The 25185-nt window shown below is 48.7% G+C and overlaps 1 protein-coding gene across 1 annotated transcript in view; it reads left to right on the plus strand.

Moving 5' to 3' along the window:
• Window positions 1-25185, plus strand: part of LOC115643428 (complement C3-like) — a 106311-nt gene continuing 81126 nt past the window's right edge. Inside the window, exons 1-9 of the mRNA XM_030547458.1 lie at window positions 1-71; window positions 4439-4631; window positions 14123-14285; window positions 14904-14974; window positions 16020-16114; window positions 17551-17633; window positions 17794-17884; window positions 18378-18480; window positions 18572-18692. Coding sequence (XP_030403318.1) covers window positions 1-71; window positions 4439-4631; window positions 14123-14285; window positions 14904-14974; window positions 16020-16114; window positions 17551-17633; window positions 17794-17884; window positions 18378-18480; window positions 18572-18692 — 991 coding nt within the window. The remainder of the gene's footprint in view (window positions 72-4438; window positions 4632-14122; window positions 14286-14903; window positions 14975-16019; window positions 16115-17550; window positions 17634-17793; window positions 17885-18377; window positions 18481-18571; window positions 18693-25185) is intronic.

The following is a 25185-nucleotide window of genomic DNA, read 5'->3' on the forward strand; positions in this document are numbered from 1 at the left end:
ATGGGGGGCTCTGCTCTCTACCTGGTGGCCGTGTTTGCTTTCTACTTCCTGGCTGTTTCTCACAGCCAACTGTAAGTACCCCTGCGCTTCTGCCACGGTGATGAGGATATTAACCTGGGTTAGTTACATGGCTCCCAATGGAAACCAAGCTCAATTTTCCTCTCTGCTCTGCTACTGTGTGTGGAGTGGCAACAGGCTGCAGAAATTCTCTTCCTCACCTGGTCCAACCCTCTTCTTCCTTGCTCAGTTCCGAGGCTAATTTTGGGGTTTGGAAGATGGAATTTTTTTTAAAGAATAAACTGGATTTTGAGCCTCACTTGATCTTAGTGAACCAGGCGTAGACTGGGAGTAACTTCATTGAAAACAATTGGGGTTCACCGCCCTGAAATGCACTGAAATCATTGGGGTTGTCATTCCCTTGGCTTCAGTAGGGTGTAGATCAGGCCCTAAAAGAGACCAGAATCAGGTTCTATAGGGCCACATCTTGAACTCCTTCCTCAGCTTCTACATCGGCAAGACACTCAGTGGGGCTAAATTTTATTTTCAGCGTAAACTGGTGCAAACCTGGCAGGGCCGGTGCTTCCATTTAGGCAACCTAGGCAATCACCTAAGGTGCCAGGATTATTAGGGGGCGGCATTTTGCCTGGGGGGCAGCAGGTGTCTCCGGTGGACCTGCCACGGGTGTTCCTGCGGACGGTCCGCTGGTCCCGCAGCTCCGGTAGACCTCCTGCAGGCACGCCTGTGGCAGCTCCACCAGAGCCACGGACCAGCGGACCCTCCGCAGGAATGCCTGTGGTAGGTCCACTGGAGCCATGGGACCAGCGCGCGGGGCGGCGAAATGGCCGTGCGCCTAGGGCGCCAAAAACACTAGCGCCAGTACTGAAACCTGGAGTAACTCCACTGACTTCAACGGATAGTTAGTTACGCTGGAGTAACTCCACTGGCTAAGGGGATTGCTTATTGTGCATGAGGCAGACCAGAACCCAGTTCACTTCCAAGGGGCTGGTGGGCTTCCGAAGCACAGTGGTCCACGGCTTGGGCACTGCACTGGGAGTCAGGACTCCTGGGTTCTATTTCCAGCTGTTCCTGCTGAGCCAGTGAGATGCCAGAAGCTGCATGAGAGATGCATTTATCTATCAGGATGACCCAACTCACCTACGGATCCTGGTTCGGGTCTCCACCCTCCCCATGGGGCTGGAGGAGCTGCCGTTCGGGACTAGATTTCGGGGTGATAGACAGATGTCTGGATGTGGGTCTGGGTTTTGCAGCTTGATGCCACTGGGAATGCACCACAGTGGGCTGCAGCCCAGATGCGCAGACCTCGCTGCAGCTTTTCCCAAAGGGTTCCAGAGATTTATGAAACCTGTTTCTGAGCCTGGGCCAACTTTCAGGAAAGGAGGAGGAAGGGATCCCCCAGGAGGGAGAAAGGAGATTTGGTAGCCACTGTGCATCGCTCACTCCAGGTGTCAACCCTGATCTGCCTCTAAGATTTTTTGGAGGAGCATCAGGGGCCTACTTGGTCCATTTTGACAGCGCTCTGGTGGATGACTGGTACCAAGCACACGCCCTGCTTAGTTGCTCCTGGTATTGCCTGTGGAGCAGATGAGCAGTAAACATGGCCCATGCTCAATGACACCCCAGCGCAGCATGCTCCTCTCTAGGCGAGGTCAGGCCGTGCAAAGGGCAGCACATTCCAGAGGGCTTCGTCAGCTGGACTTGGAAGGGCTTGTCTCCATGAAGAGTTAGTTCACAGCAAACTGAGGTGTAAATCTACCTCCCATGCACACTAACTGTCTGTGTGGACACTGTTAATGTGTACTAACAGTTCCTTAGTGCAGTTTATCTTAGTGCACCTTGGTCCCCGGTTGCCGAGGCCCTGCTGCAATTTTTAGGTACCAGCCTGATCAGAGCTAGCACCTGTATGCCCTTGTGACGGTGCTGCCTGTGGGAGCCAGCTGAGGTCACTCAATTAGGGTGAGCTGCAAACAAAACGGGGCAGACAAACCCCAGAAGCTGGTGGTTATTTCAATACTTAAATTTACCAAGCCAGCACAGAACAGCTTCTATGGTACCTCACTGGTTACTCAGAAGTTCAAACCACGCAGTTTCCTTAAAGTGCCCAGCCTCAGGCCTCCGTCCAGACACACACGTCAGATATGATGATGATGATTACTGAAAATCTTATCTCATCATATAAAAGAAAAGGTTCTTCCAATCCCAAAGGATCAGCCACATACCAAGGTCCAATTATAACTTAGATCATACCCAAAATACAGGGTTCTTATACTTTTTCAGCAGTCTTTTGGCCTGAGAAAACAATAGGCTTAATTCTCCTTCCAAACATCCTGGCAATTAGCACAGGGTAATTTATCCATTAAACGGTTCAGATACAGATTACCACAACCTTCGGAGAGATATATAGACAATAATACTATTTTGCTCAAGTATCATCACAAATATTAATATTCCTTTTTTGATCTTTGAATTAAAGTTATAGCAATAGACAAAACTTGTTTGCTTACATCACAAGCCCTGAGCAAACATCTACCCTTGAGATCTCTAACAATGCAGACTTGCATTTCAAAGCTCTATTCATTTACATATCTTCCTAACCAGTTTCTAAAGTTCGGCCATGGGTCAGGTTAGTCTGTGAGTTGATTAACTCTTTCTGGCCCTGTCACCTTTCAACGAGATATTATATTACACTTATAACGTCACAGCCCTGGTCTAGATTTAACATTTAAGTCAACCTAGCTACATTGCCCACGGATTTAAGCAGCGCTATAGTTAAGCCGACCCAACTGCCAGTGTAGATGAGGCTAGGTTGATGGAGGAATGGATGGTGCATTACCTATGCCGACAGCAAAACCCCGGAGTGTAGACAAGCCCTATGCCTACCCAAATTGGGAGCCATGCTGTGAGGGGTTCGGTCACAGAGATCCCTTTGGGACTGTCAGTTGATGTGCTAAAATTACTTCTGAGCCCATTTTCCCTGCCACTTTGGGACTCCAGAACCCTGCCTTATTGAGCCAGACACACTATCCTGCTGCAACATGGACCCAAGGTCTGGTCCACAGCCCCAAAGCTGCAGAATTTAACCAAAAGCTTCTCAGCAAGTCACCTATCTCCAGCACCTACACACCCATACAACATACAGCAAGAAGATATTTATACATACAGAGAACATGAAAACATGGAAGTACACATACCAACTGTAAGAGGCCAATCAATTGAGATGAGCTATCATCAGCAGGAGAATAAGAATTTTTTGAAGTGATAATCGAGATGACCCATAGAAGGTGTGAGGATATGTAACATGGGGAAATAGATTCAATTAGTGTAATGGCCTAACCATTCCCAGTCTCCATTCAAACCTAAGTTAATTGTGTCTAATTTGCATATTAATTCAAGTTCAGCAGTCTCTCTTTGGAGTCTGTTTTTGAAGTTTTTTGTTGTAAAATTGCTACCTTCAAGGCTGTCACTGAGTAGTTAGAGAGGTTGAAGTGTTCTCCCACTGGTTTTTGAATGTTATGATTCCTGATGTCAGATTTGTGTCCATTTATTCTTTTGTGTAGAGACTGTCCGGTTTGGCCAATGTACATGGCAGAGGGGCATTGCTGGCACATGATGGCATATATCACATTGGTAGATGTGCAGGTGAATGAGCCTCTGATGGCATGGCTGATGTGATTAGGTCCTATGATGGTGTCATTTGAATAGATATGTGGATAGAGTTGGCATCGGGCTTTGTTGCAAAGATAGGTTCCTGGGTTAGTGTTTATGTTGTATGGTGTGTGGTTGCTGGTGAGTATTTGCTTCAGGTTGGGGGATTTAAGATGGATTTCAGCATGGTCACATGTCACTGTAAAATCCCTAGTCCCATTCTTCTTGGGTTGGCCCATAGGTAGGTTTTCAGGTAAATAAACCATTTACAACCAATTGTCCTAGTCAATTGGAGCCATCAATATTCTAAATCACCATCAATGGCCCACACTTTGTATAATTACAGTAGGACCTTAGAGTTATACTTCATATTCTAGCTTCAGATACAAGAATGATTCATGCATACAAATAGGAGGAATATATTCAGTAGGTTAGAACCTTTGTTATGATACCTTACAAGAGAGCTTTTGCATGAAGCATATTATAGTTACATCATATTCACACTCATAAGCATATTTCCATAAAACATCTGGAGTGCAACGTCACACACTCCTCCCAGCAGCTGTGTAGACATACCCCTAGGGGCAGGAACTCTCTCTTACTCTGCGTTTGTACTGTGCCTCAGTTGCTGTTGGGATTTCGAGATGCTGCTGTAAAGCAAATAAATCGTGGTAACAAACTTGGTATAAAACCTCCTTGGGGATGTGGAAATCACAACCAGTGGGGTTTTAAACACTGACTGAATTAATCACATCGACCTTTTTACCATTCACAGCTACTCCCTGATCACACCCAACGTCCTGCGAGTGGAGAGTGAAGAAAAGGTCGTGGTGGAAGCCCATGGCCTCAATGCCCCAATCGCGGTTACAGTCACCGTGCATGATTTCCCGCTTAAGGAACACATCTTATACCAGGTCCAAACCGACCTCAACCCTGCGAATGGGATGATGGGCACACCTGTAATAAAGGTGAGTAAAAGCCCAGCCTCAGGTCATCCAGTGAAATGAAAGGTATCATTTTCAACAGTGTCCCACTCATTTTAGGAGCCGCCAATATTTTGGCTCCCCAACTCTGCAATACTGACATGTTCAGACCCCGTCCAGGTTGGATGTCGTTCTAAAAGAGACACTCTAGCCCAGCATGAAGTTATGAGCTGGAATGGCTGGGCGAAAGTCTATTGCCTGTGTTATACATAGAGCCCTACCAAATTCACGGCCATGAAAAACACATCACGGACCATGAAGTCAGACCTCCTCTGTGAAATCTAGCTATTGGAGGGGAGGAGAAGGGGCAGGGCTGGGGGCTGGGAAAGGACAGGACTTACTGTTACCCTGCACAGCTGCTTTCTAGGGGAGATCAGACCCACCTCTGGGTACCTCCCCTGGCTGTAAGAAGCTCCAGGGCTGGGCAGCAGCCCCAGAGCTTCCTGAAGCCACAGGAGGTTGTCAGAGGTGGAGGTGGGTCCGATCTCCCCCGTACTGCTGGGAACGTCCCAACCAGGAGAGGTACACAGAGGTGGGTCTGATCTCTCGAGGGCTGTGCAAGGGAAAAGGAAGTCCTGTCTCTCCCCAGGCCGGCTCGAACCCCTGGCTGGGGCGCTCCCAGCAGCAAGCAGAGAGATCAGACCCGCCTCCACCTCTGGGAACCTTCTGCACTGCAGGAAGCTGAAGGCAGTGCAGAAGTGAGGGTGGCAATCCTATGAACCCTCCACAACAGGTTTGTGGCTCCCCCACCCATGATTTTCTTTTGGGTCAGGATCCTCACAGTTAAAACACCCCGAAATTTCAGATGTAAACGTCTGAGAACATGAAACTGACTAATTTTCAAATCCTAGGGCCATGAAATTGACCAGAATAGACTCTAAATTTGGTTGGGCTCTAGTTATACAGGAGGTCAGACTAGCTGATTATGTTGGTCCTTTCTGGCCATAACATCTACGAACCTATTAGTGATGCAGGACTCTCTTGTTGTGGACCTAAAAACTGAGGTGCCCCAAATTAGGAGGTAGAAGAAAAAGTTGAGAGTAAGGATGGTGAGGTTCCCTGGTGGAGTAGGATTCTCATTTTGACTTGATCCAAAGTCCTGGCCAGGAATGGAGAGTTGGGGGGACAGGGGGAAGGTCTCCAAGATATTACAGTTTTAGGGGAGCACAGTAGGAATAGTCGGGAGAACATCAGTGCAGTAGAACTGACTTCAGCAGGGCACCCATGGGATGCCCTTTGTGACTGGACAATGGGTACAGGGCTGTCCAAATGGTCTGGCCTGACTCACTGGTGGTGACCTACACTGACTGTGCCATCCTGGGAATCCCCTTCCACCTAGGGTATTCCCCAGTGAGGAGACCCACCACCTTCTTGCAGCTGTGTAAGCTGCTCGAGGAACAGCATGTAGAGTGGGTTAGTAAAAGGCTGTGGTTTCTTATGGAGTCTTTCCATGTATAATGGCATAATGAGTGGGGTCCCGCAGGGATTGATTCTGGGTCCAGTTCTGTTCAATAACTTTGTTAGGGTTCCCTCCCCACTCGGAACTTTGGGGTACAGATGTGGGGAACTACATGAAAGATCCCCTAAGCTTATTTTTACCTGCTTAGGTTAAAAACTTCCCCAAGGCACAAATTCCCTTCTTTGTCCTTGGACGGTATTGCTGCCACCACCAAGTGATTACACAAAAATTCAGGAAAGCATCACTTGGAGTCCCTATTCCCCCAAAATATCCCCCCAAGCCCCTTCATCCCCTTTCCTGGGGAGGCTTGAGAATAATATACCAACCAGTAGGTTAACAAAGTGAGCACAGACCAAAACCTCTGGTTCTTCTTCGAGTGCTTGCTCATATCGATTCCAATTAGGTGTGCGCGCGCTGCGTGCACGTTCATCGGAAGATTTTTACCCTAGTAACACTCGGTGGGTTGGCTGGGTCGCCCCCTGGAGTGTCGCCGTTATGGTGCCGGAAATATACCCCTGCCGACCCAACGGCCCTTTGGGTCCTTCTTACAGCCCTTGACGGTCGTTGGAACTGTGGAGCGCGGTTTTGTTGATCTCCATGACCCTAGCTACTCGTAGTTCTTTGCTGTTTATTGTGTGTATAGTTTGAGTTCTTGTAGTTATAGTTAGTATTACTTGTTGTATTTATAGTTAGTGTATATAATTTAAGGGGGGATCGGGGATTAGCCCCTTTCCTCCATCCCGATATGGTCCCATGCCCAAGGCTTTGGGATTCAAACCGTGCTCGGCATGCCAAAAGCCGATGCCAATAGGGGATCTCCACGACTCCTGCCTCAAGTGCCTAGGGGAATCCCACCTTACCGATAAGTGCTGCATCTGCAAGTCGTTTACACCAAGGACGAAGAAGGAGCGGGACTTTCGATTGAAACAGCTCCTCAAGGAGTCGGCACTTAGTCCTGCAGCATCGGTACCGAGTGCCCAACAGACTGCTTCTGTAAGGAGCGCCCCTTCGGCCCCGGACCGCTCTGGTACCGAGAAGGAGCCCCGGCACTGACCCTTACCGGCACCGACATCTGCTCAGCACCGCTCCCTGTCCCTGAGACACAGGAAGCAACATAGCGCTCCAGCTGCTTCAGCTCCACAGAAGGAGTGCTCTTCGAAGACTGTTCGTCCGGCACCGTCATCTGCTGTGGCACTGTCGACTGTGGCACCGCAGATTGTGGCTCCACCAAGCGCGGCACCGTTGATTCTGGTCCCACGAGGGCCGTTGAGTCCGGTGTCTGACAGCTCCCCGGCTCATGCTGTGGTTGAGTTTGCCGTCCCTTCTACACCGGAGACCTTCTCCACGGCAAGGGAGCTCATCGCCATGACGGAGTCGACACGGCCTCAACCCCCGGCACCGCTGGTGCGGGTCATACAATCCATCGAGAAACCAGCCCTAGTAAGGCCACCTTCCATTGGTCCAACAGAGAGACGTCGTTCAAGATCACGGTCTCACAGATGCTCTCGATCACACCGTTCCTGCTCCCAGCGCTGCTGGCAGTCCCGGCACTGCTCTCCATTGTGTACCGGTCGCACTCGTGGCACCGTTCAACATCTCGTTCGCCGGCCAGATACTCCTGGTACTGATCCGACTCACGGCACTGCTTTCGGCACCGTGTATTATCCCACAGTCGCTCCAGACAAAGGGACTCGAGATCCCGGTCGACCTTCCGGCACCGCTAAGGTAGAAGGTCCCGGTCTCGCTCGTGGTACCGTTATAGCTCCTGGTACCACTGCCCGGCACCGCCCTGGGATCGAGCATCCAGAACAGTGGCGCCCTCCCAGAGTCTATTGGCACCGCCGTAGCCATTGAGACACACATCGGTGTCATCGCAGGCTGGTAGCGCATCCTATCCTCAGGAGTGTGACTCTGATGTCCCCAGTCATATATTTCCACAGAGCCAGAGCCACGAGCAAGGGCCTCATCACTGGTCCTTCTGGACACTGTGGGCATACTACCAACCCCAAGGTGCTCCATCAGTGGCTCCATGGTTGGCCCTGTCAGAACACTGGGTACCAGAGGCGACAGTAAGCCGCCCCCCTCCTACGGGCATGGATGAGGCTCCGATACCATCTGCAGACACCCAGGTTCCACCTGACGCAGATGATGCTCCTCAAGTACAGGAGCCCCTACAAGACCCCCTGGTCCCAGGCCTCTCTTCCTCCTCCTCGCCTGATGAGGCGGTGGCAGGAACATCCTCCTCAGGCCCTCCACCAATTGATCTCAGGGCCCATCAAGACCTTTTGAGATGAATGGCTCAGAATATGAACTTACAGGTGGAGGAGGTCCCTGAAATAGAGGACTCTGTTGTAGATATCCTATCGGCTGATGCACCTACTAGAGTGACTCTTCCGTTTATCCGCACCATACAGGCTAATGCGGACACCATTTGGCAATCCCCAGCCTCGATTCCACCTACTGCAAGGGGAGTAGAGAGAAAATATATGGTCCCCTCAAAGGGGTATGAATATCTCTACATTCACCCACCTCCTTGCTCTTTAGTGGTGAAATCGGTGAACAAAAGGGAGCATTATGGCCAGCAAGCCCCGGCTCCTAAGTCAAAGGAGGCTAGGCGCATGGACCTCCTAGGCCGCAAAATATACTCGGCTGGGGGCCTCCAACTTAGGGTGGCAAATCAACAAGCCCTCCTAAGTAGATATAACTTTAACACGTGGGTGTCCTTGGGGAAGTTTGTGGAACTTCTTCCCCAGGAGTCCCATCAAGAAATTACGACCCTACTTGAGGAGGGTAAAAAGGTAGCAAGAACCTCCCTCCAAGCCTCTCTGGATGCAGCGGACTCTGCAGCCAGAACTCTGGTGTCAGGAGTGACAATGAGGCGTATCTCCTGGCTCCAGGCATCAGGCCTTCCCCCTGAATTACAACAAAGTATTCAGGATTTGCCCTTTGAAGACCAGGGCCTGTTCTCAGATAAGACTAACCCCAGATTGTAAAGTCTGAAGGACAATCGCATTATAATGCACTCACTGGGTTTGCACACACCAGTGATCCAACGCAGGATCTTCTGGGCCCAGCCACACCGCCCTTACGCCCCGCCTAGGCTGCGTCAGGACTTTAGCAGAAGGCGTGGTAGAGGGAATCGGCGGTGGCAGTCTGGCCCTCAAGGAGGTCAAAATCAGGCGCCCCCTAAACCACCAGCGGGGCCCAAGCAGAACTTTTGATGGGATGCCTGAGGGCGGCCCACCAGTTGCTCTACCAGATCCTTTTCCTCCCTTTTTCAACCATGTCTCCCCATACCTTCCTGCCTGGTCCCAGCTAACTTCAGATAGTTGGGTCCTGCGCACGGTGGAGGTGGGATACCACCTCCAGTTTGTTTCAACCCCGCCTTCCCACCCTCCCTCCCCGTCCCTCTTCAGGGACCTCTCTCACGAGCTATTCCTCTTACAAGAGGTCCAGTCGCTCTTAGGCATGGGAGCCATAGAGGAGGTGCCAAAAGACATGAGGGGCAAGGCGATTTATTCCTGCTACTTCCTAATCCCCAAGGCAAAGGGAGGTCTACGACCGATCCTAGACCTGCGAGAACTCAACAAATTCATGATAAAGCTGAAGTTCCATATGGTAACCCTGGGGACCATTATCCCGTCCCTGGATCTGGGAGACTGGTATGCCGCCCTTGATATGAAGGATGCGTATTTCCACATCGCAATTTACCCACCACACAGACGGTATCTCCATTTTGTGGTCAACCATCAACACTTTCAGTTCACTGTACTTTTGTTTGGCCTTTCTACGGCGCCGCGTGTTCACAAAATGTATGGCTGTAGTCGCTGCCTCCCTCTGGCGTCATCGGGTACACGTCTACCCGTATCTCGACGTTTGGCTCATTCGAGGGACTTCCCAGTTACAAGTGTCGCAGCACCTGCGCATCATCAAAGACCTCTTCGGGAGCCTAGGCCTGATGATCGACACAGGGAAGTCTACTGACACCCATGCAGAGAATAGACTTCATCGGAGTGGTTCTGGACTCCAATCTGGCCAGAGCCTGCCTCCCGCAGTCGCGTTTTCAAGCAATGGCTTCAGTTATTCGAGGTCTTCAACGTCGGTGTGCACCTGCCTCAGCCTAGTAGGTCACATGGCCTCCTGCACCTTCATGACCAAGCATGAGAGGCTACGCCTCCGTCCCTTTCAAACCTGGCTTGCTCCAATATACCAACCACGCAGAGACAGCCTGGACTCAGTGCTCACTATTCCCCAGAAGGTTCTGGGCTCCCTAACCTGGTGGCTAAACCCCACTCTGGTCTGTGCAGGGATACCATTCCACCCATCGCAACCCTCGATGGCCCTAACCATGGACACATCATCGCTGGGTTGGGGTGCCCACCTCGAGGACCTTTGCACTCAAGGTCTCTGGTCGCCTCAAGAGCTGACCTTACACAGCAACGTGCGGGAGCTGAGAGTGGTTCGTCTAGCATGCCAGGTGTTTCGAGACCATCTCCAAGGCCGTTCTGTATCAGTGTTCACGGACAACACAACGGCCATGTTTTACATAATCAAGCAGGGCGGAGCACACTCCTCCCTCCTTTGTCAAGAAGCCTTTCACCTCTGGGACTTTTGCATAGCCCACTCAATCGATAGCGTCTTTTCTCCCAGGAGTCCAGAACACTCTGGCGGATCACCTCAGCAGATCCTTCCTGTCTCACAAGTGGTTGATTCGTCTGGATGTCATCCATTCTGTTTTCCAGAAGTGAGGGTTTCTCCACATAGACCTCTTTGCCTCCCGAGAGAATAGGAAATGCCAGGTGTTCTGCTCCTTCCAGGGACACTTCCCGGGCTCCCTCTCAGACGATTCCTGATCCCGTGGAAGAGGCACCTACTCTATGCCTTCTCACCGTTTCCACTCGTCCACAGAGTCCTACTCAAGCTCTGCAGGGACAGCGCCCACCTGATCCTGATTGCTCCAGCGTGGCCGAGGCAGCACTGGAACACCATGTTGTTCGACCTCTTAGTGGCAGACCCGATTCGCCTGCCACTCTGGCCAGATCTCATAACACAGAACTTCGGCAGTCTTCGCCATCCAGACCTACAGTCTCTTCATCTCACAGCATGGTTGCTGCATGGTTGAGCTAGTCTGAGTTGCGTTGCTCTGCCTCGGTCCAACAGGTGCTCTTGGGCAGTAGGAAGCCTTCCACTAGGATGACATACCTGGCCAAGTGGAAGCATTTCTCCTGCTGATGCACTCAGCATAACTCAGTCCCCAGGCAGGTGTCCATTCCTACTTTCCTGGACTACCTCTGGTCCCTGAAAGAACAGGGCCTAGCGATCTCTTCCATAAAGGTGCATCTGGCAGCCATCTCTGCCTTCCACCCAGGGGAAAATGGCCAATCAATCTTCTCTCACCCCGTAGTTTCAAGTTTCCTCAAGGGATTGCGACGTTTGTACCCTCAAGTCAGATGCCCAACCCCTATCTGGGATCTCAACCTGGTACTAGCCAAGCTTATGGGTGCTCCTTTCGAACCACTGGCCACCTGATCACTGCTGTATCTTTCCTGGAAGACAGCCTTCCTCGTCGCTATTACTTAGGCAAGACGAGTATCTGAGCTTCGGGCCTTGACAGCAGACCCCCCGTATATGGTATTCCATAAGGACAAGGTACAGCTGCAACCACACCCCTCCTTCCTCCCTAAGGTGGTGTCCGCCTTTCATGTCAATCAAGACATCTTCCTCCCTGTCTTTTTCCCGAAGCCGCACCCATCGCATCAGGAACAGCTGCACACCCTAGATGTTCACAGGGCTCTCGCCTTTTATATTGAGAGAACAAAACCCTTCCGAAGGTCACCTCAGCTCTTTGTAGCTGTGGCAGATGGGATGAAAGGCCTACCAGTCTCATTCCAACGAATTTCATCTTGAGTAACATCCTGCATCCATACATGCTATGATTTGGCTCACGTTCCGGGTATCCACCTCACCGCTCATTCTACTTGGGCTCAAGCTTCATCTGCCACCTTCCTGTACCATGTTCCCATCCAGGAAATATGTCGCACAGCTACCTGGTCATCGATTCACACCTTTGCCTCACATTACGCATTGGTTCAACAGTCCAGAGATGATGCAGCATTTGGCTCAGCAGTTCTGCATTCTGCAACATCTCACTCCGACCCCACCACCTAGGTAAGGCTTGGGAATCACCTAATTGGAATCAATATGAGCAAGCACTCGAAGAAGAAAAGACGGTTACTCACCTTTGTAACTGTTGTTCTTCGAGATGTGTTGCTCATATCCATTCCAAACGCGCCCTCCTTCCCCTCTGTTGGAGTAGCCAGTAAGAAGGAACTGAAGGGCTATTGGGTCAGCAGGGGTATATATCCGGCGCCATAACGGCGCCACTCCAGGGAGCGACCCAGCCGACTCACTGAGTGTTGCTAGGGTAAAAATCTTCCTACGAACGTGCACGCGGCGTGCACACACCTAATTGGAATGGATATGAGCAACACATCTCAAAGAACAACAGTTACAAAGGTGAGTAACTGTCTTTTTTTTAGGAATCAATCAGGATTTTTAAATAACTTTATTATAAAGAAAAAAATAAAAGAATCACACCTGCAAAATCAGTATGGAATGTAGCTTTACAGGGTAATAAAAAGATTTAAAACACAGAGGATTTCCCTTTGGCTCTGCTTCACAATAACAAAACAGGAATAAAACTCCCTCTTAGCATAGGGGAAATTCACAAATTAAAACAAAAGATAATCTAATGCATTTCCTTGCCTTATTTGCAATTTTTTATAATTGTAGATGGATCATTTTAGATATGCTTTCAGGAGATGTTTTACCTGCCTGATCTCTCTCTCCATCCGAGAGGGGACAACAAAGAGAGCACAAACAACCTCCCCCCCGGCCCCGGGCAGTTTTGAAAGAATCTTCTTTCCTCATTGACCCTTCTGGTCAGGTACCAACTAGATTGTATGAGCTTCTTAAGCCCTTACAGGTAAAGTGATTTAGAACAGCTTCCCAAGAGGGATTTTATGTTACCCTTATTTGTATGTTTATGGCAACCTTCATCAATGATTTGGATAATGGATAGGATTAAAATTCAAAATGATCTGGACAAACTGGAGAAATGGTCTGAAGAAAATAGGATGAAATTAAATGAGGACAAATGCAAAGTAGTCCACTTTGGAAGGAACAATCAGTTGCACATGTACAAACTGGGAAATGACTGCCTAGGAAGGGGTGCTGTGGAAAGGGATCTGGGGGTCATAATGGATCACACGCTAAATATGAGTAAACAGTGTAACACTGTTATAAAAAACCTAACATCATTCTGTGATGTATTAGCAGGAGTGTTGTAAGCAAGACATGAGAAGTAATTCTTCTGCTCTACTCCACCATGATTAGGCCTCCATTTGCGTATTGTATCCAGTTCTGGGCGCCACATTTCAGGAAAGATGAGGACAAATTGGAGAAAGTCCAGAGAAGAGCAACAAAAATGATTAAAGATCTAGAAAACGATCACCTATGAGGGAAGATTGAAAAAATTGAGTTTGTTTAGTCTGGAGAGGAGAAGACTGAGAGGGGACATGAGAACAGTTTTCAAGTAGATAAAAGGTTGTTACAAGGAGGAGGGAGAAGAATTGTTCTTAACCTCTGAGGACAGGATAAGAAGCAATGGGCTTAAATTGAAGCAAGGGCGGTTTAGGTTGGACATAAGAAAAGCTTCCTGTCAGAGCAGTTAAGCACTGGAATATATTACCTAGGGAGGTTGTGGAATCTCCATCATTTGGGATTTTTAAGAGCAGGTTGAACAAACACCTGTCAGGGATGGTCTAGATAATACTTACTCCTGCCTTGAGTGCAGGGGACTGGACTAGATGATCTCTCGAGGTTCCTTTCAGGTCTATGATTCTGTGATTTTGTAACTTAAGCATCATTAACACTGCAAAGGTCTTTTGCATAGAGCATCGCTTGCGGTGGTGAGTAAAAGCAGGAAGAACTCATCCATGTTCTTCTTCTCGTGCAGGTTCCCACCAAAAACATAACAAAAGATTCCAAACAAAACCAGTATGTGGTGGTCCAGGCTAAGTTTCCTCAGCAAACCCTGGAGAAAGTGGTTCTGGTCCATTTCCACAGTGGATATATCTTTATCCAGACAGACAAAACCATCTATACACCCGGGTCTACAGGTACTGCCTTCCCCTGGTCTCTTCTAATGGGAAAGGGTGGGACCTGCTGATGTCGTGCCATATCTACAGCAAGGCTGCCATGTCACATCCTGTGCATATTGCTTTGCTTGTTGTCTAGTTGAAGACAGAGAAGAATTGGAGCAGAGACTCTGCCCTCACCAATTTGCAATATTTGACCCTTCACCATTGTTCTAGCTGGAAAGTCCCATTGATTGTTAGATACCAAAAGACTGGGTGGGCCATGGGATTGAGAATAGGTGATGGAATTTTCAAATCACAGTGACTGGTTCTGCTGCATCTTGTACTGAGATACATGTCCCCATCTGACGGCCGTCCTGAAGCCTGTGTGAAATAGTCTACTAATCCCAGGCCATTCAGAGCAGGACAGGTCCTAGCAATGACAAAGCCCTCCCACCTGGTACTTAGGGACAGGGGAGAAAAGCAAGACAATGCCCTAGAGAAAAAAGCTATGGACATCTCCGACTGTAGAGAGAGGCTATGGTGAAACAACCCCTCCGTGGGGTCAGACCCCAAACTCTGGTTGGTTTCAATCAGATTTAGACACCTAAATAGCTTTGAGGATCTGGGCCAAGGTGTCTTCTTTCTTTATTTTCTCAGTCCTCTACCGGATCTTCACCGTGGGTCACAAACTGGAACCGGTGTCTAAGAGAGTGATCGTGGAGTTTGAGGTGAGGTCCCTGTTCTGAGTGAGCCCGTGGAGGGATAGATGGGTTTAGCCACTTGTGTGGGTAATGCATAGCAATTTATTGTGACTGAGGCGGCTGCATAGAACCCCTACGTGTAGCAGCAACATGGTACAGCCGGGAGCAAAGCAAATGATTGTTTGAGGTCTCTCCTTGAAAACCTCTGGCATACAAATTCTCCCCTAGTCATTAAGGAGGTTACAAAGTTTGCAGGGGCAGCAGCCAGGCTGCTGGGACACAGTGGAAGGGACACAGTGGATGTCCCAGGGATACAGTGGAAGTCCCGTGGTTCTGCAATGGTGTTAACTCTTGAGGAAAGCTGCATGGAGTTCTTCGGGAACAGCCAGTCAGGTGGTTGTCTGGGAAGGCTGAAGACAAGGAGCCACTGCAACGAGCCCTTTGAAGGACATGTAAACTGGTGGCAGGAACAGGGATTATAGCTCCAGGCATCAGTTCTGTTAAGGCCCTTTCCACTGGGCTTTATGATCCATAAAATAAAGTAAATCAGCTGCAAAACCCTGGGCAATAATCCCCCGGGGTTTTCCTCACCTCAGCCAGCTGGGAGGGGAGAGAACACATCTGTCCCTTCAGTTCCTCTTTGACTCAGTTTCCCCTTTCTTTAACACTCTGTCCTGAGCAGCAGCATAGCCAGCTGGGGCTTTGCGATGGGGAGCAGCTGTGGTTGGTAGAGCGATGCAGTCCTTTGGGCAGCTCCAAGGTTTGCAGCTAGCTCAGGGTTAAGTCTGGCGTCTGCAAGATTCTGCCGTGGAGGCTCTTTAGTCTTCTGAGCCGCTTCCTTGAGTTCTTTGCTGGCCTCGCTGAGCCAGGTCAGGAGAGATTTGTCAGTTTTCCAGTGTCTCTGGATAGTTAAGGAATTCAAACCAATCAGTGAAGTCCAGATTGTTATATGCTATTGTTGGAAGTATGGAGAACCCTCCAGTGGCTCAGGAATGTAAATGTGGCAGATGATGTTGTGAAGAGCAATTGGAAGCATTTTTCTCCCTAAACTCTTAACTTTTTTCCTTTCCAGACCCCTGAGTCCATTATTGTCAAGCAAATTCCCATCTCTGCCTCCTTGAAATCAGGCATCTTCTCCCTGAGCCACAATTTACCGGAGATTATCAGGTAGATTGCCCGGATGTTATTCTGCCTGAACAGAGCAGAGCTTTGCAGGAGTTGGGCAGGGAAGCAGAATAGATGAAGTGGAGCTAGTTCAGGGGTTTTGAAACTGAATGGTCGGGACTGAGATTATTACAAGGAGAGTCACGAGCTGTCAGTCTCCACCCCAAACCCCACTTTGCCTCTAGCATTTATAATGGTGTTAAATACATACAAAAGTGTTTTTAATGTATAAGGGGGGTCGCACTCAGAGGCTTGTTATGTGAAAGGGGTCACCAGTTCAAAAGTCTGATAACTCCTGAGCTAGTTACTGTGTGTGGCCCATCAACTAGATCATTTCCTACAGGTATTTCCAAGCAACGTGTAGAAAACACACTCTCCAGGCACATATCCAGTCTTGGAATAATTTGATTTGTATTTGTTATAGTTTGGATGGATAATCATGCTTATTTGTAAGACTTTTTTTCCAGTTTCTATCACTTCAAATGCTCAGTTGTGCAAAATTAAATTATGGGTTTTTATCGTCTCCCATTCTGAGTTTTAGCACTTTACATTTTCACAGGTGGGGGAAAACATGGAGGGCCAAAAAACGGCGGCGGAATCTGACAATAATTATTTAATGACAGTAGACACTGAGATTCAAAAAAAGGAAAGCTTTATAGCCATTAAAACACAAATTGTCAACATCGTATGTCCAAATACACAACGTATAAAGCCTTAAATCAAACTGTAGTAAGTTCTCAAGCAGCATTTTTCTTGCTTTGCCTATCTGTAAATTTTGATATTATTGATGTAAATGTGTTTTTGTTGGTATGCGCGTGCACAGTGAAATCAATGACACGTATCGATAAAAACTAATCTTTCCAAGTCTACGCAGACACCAGAATGAAGCTGCACTGACTTCCTTGCCATTACTCCTGATTTATTCTGTAGTATATGAAGGCAGGATTAGGCCCTGTTGGCCTGTTTTTCAAAAGTGCTGAGTACCCTACCTCCCATTCTGTGGGATTTATGAATGCTCAACTACTCTGAAAATTACATCAGTGAGCTGGTGAGCGAGGGGCCAGATTTTTGTATGGATTGGAGTTTTCTTACGTTTCGGGTTGTTTGGATTGAGGGTTTTGGTCCACGCAGACTGTAGAAACAAGTGCTGGCCACAAAGTTTAGATCTAAATTTCTCAAACCTTGCTGGCTAAAGGTTGAGGGGGTTGTGGATCTAAGTCCCTACCTTTAGTACTGGTTCATGAAAACATCAAGGTGCAAAAAAAAATGACTTGTCTAAGGTTCCCCATGGTTCCCTGAAGACGGCTTGAGTTCCATGTATGGCTCAGATTTAGCTTCTGGAACTGATAACATTAATGGAGAAACAAGTGAGCCAGGTGGGCCTTGTGAAATGTGCGTGTTAAGTGCATTAAGTGTTCCTTCATATTTCCTTCTTCCAGTCTGGGAACCTGGAAGATCATGGCCAGGTATGAAGACTCCCCTCAGCAGACCTTCAGCGCACAATTTGATGTTAAGGAGTATGGTAAGAATCCAGCACCTACCGGGCCCAGGCTCAGGGAGTGGGTCTGTCTCTACTCTTCTGACATCATCTTGGAGCAGTGTCTCCCTGTGGCTTGGCTTTGCTGGCAACCCACCTTCTTCTACAAGCTCAATGTTCTCCTCTTCCCCTCTCCTTTTTCCAGTGTTGCCGAGTTTCGAAGTCATATTGGAACCATCTGAGAAGTTTTTATACATTGATGGCAATGAAGACTTCAGGGTTTCTATCACTGCGAGGTGGGTCTGTGAGCAGATGGAAGGGATGAGCTGAGTGGGGTACAACCACAGGTTTTAGTGCAGAAAGAAACCTAAGTCTTGCATCACTTTGGGAATGTTTTTCACTAAATGTTTTTTTTTCTTCCATGAAGAATCTCCATCTCCAATAGAAAATTCTGATTTTTTTCTTTCATCCAAAAACCAATGTCCAAAAATGGAAGGGGGGAAAGGCTGAAAATCTAGTGATTCAGAAATGCTGGCGCAGTGCCTCATAGGAGTTGCCATTCGGGTGCTTCATTCTTCCATTCTTCTCCATGGGCTGGGCTTGCTAGCTGGACTTCAACTCCCATGATGCACGATAGCCATGAGGGTCCCCTTCTCCTTACCATGGTGGATCATGGGAGATATACACCAACCAAGCAGCTGGGGCTATGGAGGAGAATGGTGGCACTAGGGCATAATGTTCAGCAGTAGGTTTCCTTGTGGGTTCTCTTACCCATCCGTATTCCTCCAGGTACCTATATGAGAAAAAACTAGATGGCAATGCCTTTGTCCTCTTTGGGGTGAAGATGGATGATGAGAAGAGGAGTATCCCACAATCACTCAAAAGAATCTCGGTAATTCCTGTTGTCAGCTGTGGGGGGTGAGGAGTCATGCCTCCTGGGGAACTTCATGGATGAGGTCATGAAACTTTCTCTCCCTTTCTAGATAGAAGATGGAGAAGGGAAAGCAACGCTGACCAGAGCGATGCTGCAGGCTCGGTTTGCCAACCTGAACGAACTGGTTGGCCACTCGCTCTACGTCTCTGTCACCATTTTGACAGAATCTGGTGAGCATCAGCAATAAGTGCAAAGCCAAGTGCTTTTTTCATGGGGTGTTCCAAACTGGTGCTGAGTGCAGTTCAAGGTGTTGATTTAGATGCATAAAGCCCTATCTGCTTAGGGTTCTGCAGATCTTAAAGGCTGCAGGCCAGATTCTGATCTCATTCGCTCTGGGGTAAACCTGGTGTGATGGGTTGCTCCCTCCTCCAGGGTGCCACCAGGTCCTCTCAAGCCTCCTTCAGCAGGGACACGCCCAGCTGTGGAAAGACACAGAGACTGAAATCATAGAATCATAGATTCTTCTTCAAGGGCTGTCCCTGTGGGTGCTCCAATCCAGGTGATGATGCGTCCCGGCACCGTTGATCGGAGATTTTTGGTAGCAGTGCCTGCTCAGGATGCACACGCTCAGCTGCTGTCTTGTGGTGTCGTTCGGGTCTGCCTGAGCGCGCACGTCCTGCACCCTACTCAGTTCCTTCTCAACTGTCTCTGGCTGAAGATGGGACTCAGGGCAGTCCAGAACGTCTTCCTTGGTCTCTGAAAGAAATAAGTAAAAAGAAATAGAAATAGTTAGACGGAAATATCCCAGTTCTCTCCCTTCCTTTAGAATAGTTTTTTAGTTGGAAAAAAAAACAACTTTTTCTCTCGCGTTTATCTTCCGTTGAGTCTTTGCCCCCAGGCGATCATAGCTCAGTGATGCTGGGATCTCCGAGCTTTAAGAAATGCGACTCCCGCAAGGAGCCTATGCCACGCTCTGATGGACACTCATGGTATGTGAAGTGCCTCGGCGAGACACACATCCCTGCTAAGTGTCTTCATTGTACCCACCTGGAAACCAGGGCCCTGATGGAGAAATCTCTGCAGCCACCTATGGAGATGGGCACAAGTAAACCCTCTCTCTCACTCCCCTGCCAGCTCGGAACCGATCAGGAGCGTGGCTTCACCCTCTCAAGCGAAGAGGCAGGATGCCCCAATGTCCACCCAGAGACTTTCAAAAGGGTAAAGGGTCTCCTGCGAGATCCTTACCCTCAGTGCTGACAGCGCCAAAAGCAGGGGCCTCTGACAGCCCCAGCACCTCAGCCATGCTCATGCAGGATGCAAAAGCAGGGAACCGACTTCCCACAGCGGAAAGCTCTCCTCTTCACCGGTCCTACCAGCATTGGAGATGAAGCCGGTACTGGCAGCATGTTCAGCACCGAGCCTGCCCATCACCCCTGCAGCAGACGTGGACCCCCTGCAGGGTGCCTATAAATGGCCCGCAGCGCCCACAAAATCTAAACAAAAGTCACTGCAGGCTTCCACTCACACTCTGCACCCCGCAGGAACACAGTCCATGGAGCAGCAACTATTTTTACATCAAGATGATATCTCCGTGGCCCCTGAGCCTGGCTCCCCACTCCTTGACACACAGTGCTCACTATATGAACAGTCGCTCTCGCCACCTGACCTGGCTACCCTCATGGACAGTGAGAATGACATGCAGCAGCAGTCAGAGTTCTCCCCACCTGATTCTCCTCCACTGGAACCATATATATCTCAAGGCACAGCACCTCACAAGAACCAGCTTCAGTTTCCCTACTTTGTCCCCCCATGGGTGGTACCTCACTTTTCTTAACCTATGCCTTCACCTCAATGATACTTTTGACCCGTTCCTGCTGCCACTCCTCCTCGCGGCCCTTCCACCAGACCACAGACCCATTCTGAGCCTCTGTGTCCAGTTCCATCTACATCTCGAGCTCCTGAACCCCCTCTTGAAGAGGTGGGCTATAAACCCTTACCTGATTCACCGGCTCCTAACTCTCCATCAGCTGCAGATGGAGCCCTCATCTCTCCACCTCCACAAAATGTGGACAACTTTAAGCAATTCCAGGAACTTTTCAAGAAGGTGACACTCATCCAGGGCATTCCTTTGGAGGAAGTACAGGAGACACAAAACACACTCCTCAAAATCCTCCAACCATCTGCATCCTCAAAGATCGTGCTATCCATGAACAAAGCCATCCTAGACCCAGCTGACATTCTCTGACAGACTCCTGTCTCCATCCCACCAACACGCAAAAAGGCTGAATGAAAATATTATGTTGCCATCAAGGATGTAGACTTCTTATTTTCCCACCCACAACCAAATTCTCTTACAGTGGATGCAGCGACACACAGAACAAAACAGCCACAATACCAGCCCCCTCCGCAAGACAAGGTTCTGAAATGACTTGACCTCCTGGGCTGCAAGGTTTATACCTCCTCCACTTTGCAATTTAGAATTGCAAATTACTCCGCCCTCCTCGCAAGCTATGACTACAACAACAACAAGCTCTTTGATTTTACCTCCCATATCCTGGAGGACAGGCGAGCGGACTTTAAGTCAATCCTTGTTGAAGGCCAGTTGGTGTCCAGCACTACAACCATCCCTGGACATGGCAGACACAGCAGCCCGCACTACGCCAACTACAGTAGTGATGCTCAGGTCTTCCTGGCTGTCTGCATCCGGTATACCCAAAGATCTGCAGACCAAAGTGGAGGACCTTCCCTTTGACAAAGATAAACTTTTTTCTAAAAAAACTGACCAAGTCCTTCACATGATGAAAGACTCTAGGGCCACCCTGCGCATACTTGGCATATACCCATCCCTCTCCAGGAGACAACAGTATCAACCTTATCAGAGGCCCCGCACACAACAATATCACCGGTCCCAGCCCAGATCGTATGCTATTGGAAGGAACCACAACAGACCTCCTAAGCGCAGACAAAACCATGTGCAACCACCCGCCTCCCATCGATTGGGAAACAAACATCAATTTTGAAGTGTTGGTTGGGGCCTGCATGACCACCTCTTGACTATGCTGCCTATTTGCCCATTTGCCCACCACCTCTAGTTTTTCCACCATGTCTGGCAACAGGTCACACAGGACTGCTGGGTCCCGGAAACAGTTCAATCAGGTTACCCCAGCCCTTTCATCTCCTGCCTGCCCACCCTTCCCCCTTCCCTGTCCCTCTTCAGGGACCCCTCTCACAAGCATCTACTTCACGTAGAAGTGGCTCATCTTCTACACCTAGATGCAGTGGAACATGTACCAACGCAACATCGGGGAAAAGGGTTCTACTCTCGCTACTTTTTGACCCAAAAGAAAGGCGGGGGATGGAGACCTATACTAGACCTACTCCAACGGAACAAATTTGTACATGTACAGAAATTCAAGATGATCACATTGGGCACAATAATACACGTGCTGGAACAAGGGGACTGGTTCACAGCTCTCGACCTACAAGATGCCTATTTCCCCTTATTCATTCATCCAGCACAAAGATACTTCCTGCCATTCACCCTCAGACATGACCACTTTCAACACAGAGTACTCCCATCAGACTCTCCTCAGCACCAAGAGTATTCTCCGAGACCCTAGCCGCAGTCATGGCCCACCTCCGCAAACATGGGATTATATTTTTCCCCTACCTAGACGACTGCCTTATCAAGGGTGGCTCATACGATGAGACATTAAAGGCGACGTGTCTTACCATCTTCCTCTTCCACAGTCCAGGCCTGCAAATAAACTTCAAAAAAATTCACCTTGATACCCACACAACAGATCGAGTTCATCGGAGCTCACCTGGTGCCCAGGCCGACCCTATGGATGCTGCTAACGGAAAAATCTTCCGGCAGGAGTGCATGCGGCACGCACACACCTGATTGGAATGGATTGAACAACACATCTCATAGAACAACAATTATGAGAAGGTGAATAACCATTTTTTTCTAAGAGCTCTCGGTCAGCTCTTAGGGATAGTCTGGGCATACTTACTCCAGCCTCAGTGTGTGGGATGGACTAGATGACTTCTTGAGGTCCCTTCCAGCTCTACATAGCTATGATTTCTAAACTTTCCCTGCAGCAGGAGCAGCCATTCTGTTCCAAGCAGCTGTAGCTTGTTACAGATGAAACTAGTAGCTGAAAGCCTGTGCCATTGCATGGGTGTGGCAATTGGACCAAGTAATCCAAACAACCAATGACATTACTGTAATGATGCTGCCTGTGGTGGGACACTTCTGTGAGTATCGATTTAGGACAAATTGCTTAGAGCAGGGCAATTAAAGCCCAAGGATGGGGTTTCTCCACTTCTAAGGCAGCCAGAACCAGCCAGCCAGAGAGGACTTTGGTTTTACCCCACTGGCTAACCATAAGCCATACAAGCAATTCCCTTAGACACTCCAGTTTCCCAGTATCACCACCAGTGCCACTTGTTATGGGGATGAATGGTTATGAAAACCAACACCCCAGTAAAAGAAAAAAGATTCTCCTGATCCCAAAGGATCAAGCCCCAGACCCAGGTCAATAGACAAAACAGATCTTACCCACAAATCACGCTGTTGCCAGCGGTGGCTCCAGGCACCAGCGCTCCAAGCTCATGTCTGGGGCAGCAAGCCGCAGGGTGTGGCCTGCCCGTCCCTGCAAGGGCGGCAGTCAGGCAACCTTCGGTGGCTTGCCTGCCGGAGCTCTGTTGGTCCCGTGGATTCGGTGGCAATTCGGCAGCGGGTATGCCAAAGCCGTGGGACTGGCGGACCTCCTGCAGGCAAGCCGCCAAATCCACGAGACCAGGGACCTCCCGCAGGCAAGCTGCCAAAGGCTGCCTGACTGCCGTGCTTGGGGTGGCAAAAAAACTAGAGCCGCCCCTGGCTGTTGCCAATCCTTTAGAATCTAAAATCAAAAGGTGTATTCATAAAAAGAAAGAAATAGAAAAGAGAGCGAAAATTGGTTAAATGGAATCAATTACATAGAGTAATGAAAAAACCTGCAAGTTCAAATCAAGTTTCTGGAGTACATCCACAGCTGGGATTGGTCATTCATTCAGGCCTTTGTTCAGAGCTTCAATTTGTAGCAAGGTCCCTCCAGAAGTAAGAAGCAGGATTGAAGACGAGACGGAGGGGTTTTCAGGGCCTTTTCTATTCTTTCCCCATGGAAGGACACCTCTTTGTTCCTATTGTGGAAAATCACAGTCGTAAGATGGAGTCTGGAGTCACATGGGCAAGTCACGTGTCCATGCATGACTCAGTTTGCAGGCTAACACTATTGTTTACGTGTAAGTTTGAATGTTCCCAGGAAAGCTCAGATGTGGATTGGGGTCTCCCAAAGTCCATTGTCAGTTAAGTGTTTCTTGATTGGGCACTTACTAAGAATTGTCCTTTCTCAAGAAGCTGACCTAATGCTTCACTGAGGCTACTTGGAATCAAATACATTTGAGATACAAGTAAATAGCCCATATTCATAACTTCAAATACAAAAGTGATACAACTGGCCTAATTATAACCAGCAAACCATAACCTCTTCATAGACACCTCACACGATAACCTTTGTACAATATGTGCTGCAAATATATAACAGTGGTTGCAACAATGATCTATGCAGTCACAGTTTATTTCAATAACGTCACAATTACTACATGCAAATTAGTTATAGAGTAAAGGTGGTGATTGGTTGAGTTGTGTGTGATATCACAATGGTCTAGGACACTTGGCATGGCACATTCCTTACTGGAGCTGTACATCAGCCTGGTAAAGTCAGAATGGCTGGGGACTTAAAAGTTGGCCAGTAACAGACTTCAAATCCTGGTGACGATTGAACCTGGTGATATTGTAACTAAAAAGAGCCCTTCTCTTGCTTGTATAGCTGCTTCCATCACTTCACACAGACACAACAGACGTTCTAGGCTTCAGAACGGTACGTGGACAGAGTGACAATCCTGGAATCTTATTATATAGTGTAGACTAGCGCCTTCTTGCTCGCTGTACAAATTAGCCGGAGACCTCTTATTTTGCAACCCACTGTCCTTTTATTTCCCTGTGTTCATTTCCACCACTATCTATATACAGCTCTATGTACAAGTCAATTGCAGTTAGGTAGCCAGCCGGGGGACAGCTAGTGCCTGGTGCTAGTTAGGTGCAGCCATTTCTTACTCCTCCTAGTTCTCCCCTCCCCACCCTCCTTCCTTCCTGTCTGTCAGCTTTATAGGCCTTCCTCTCAGCAGGCTCACAGGTGATTGCTCTTAGGCTCCTTTAATGAGCCACACCCTGCCAGCTCCAATCAGTTCCCCTGCATGGGAGCTACGCTAGCAGGTTCTGAGCTAACAGGGGTGGTTCAGTGCCCCTTAGGCCAGCACCGTGTTACATATAGATACACACGCACTGCGTGCTCTTCCCAGAGACTTTGTTTTTGTTTTTTCTTGTTGCTTCTTTAAAAGCTAAAATAAGTCTTTTTAGCATGAAAGGGACTGATTCTGTTTTCACTGCCACAGTGCCACTGACTACAAGGGAGTTATTCCTGATTTATACTGGAGTGAAAACAGAATCAGGTTCAATGGCCTGCAGTAATGCCAACCCCAAACATGCAAAAATCACAAGTCATTCCCCCGCTCCCAAAATCACGAGATTGTATTAAAAATCATGAGGCTTTTTTTAAAAATAGTAAACTTTGGTTGCTTTTTCTTTCCCTCCTGGCTTTTGAGGCATTATATTGC

This window comes from Gopherus evgoodei, unplaced genomic scaffold (genome assembly GCF_007399415.2).
Source record: "Gopherus evgoodei ecotype Sinaloan lineage unplaced genomic scaffold, rGopEvg1_v1.p scaffold_59_arrow_ctg1, whole genome shotgun sequence".
NCBI classification, from domain to species: Eukaryota; Metazoa; Chordata; order Testudines; family Testudinidae; genus Gopherus; species Gopherus evgoodei.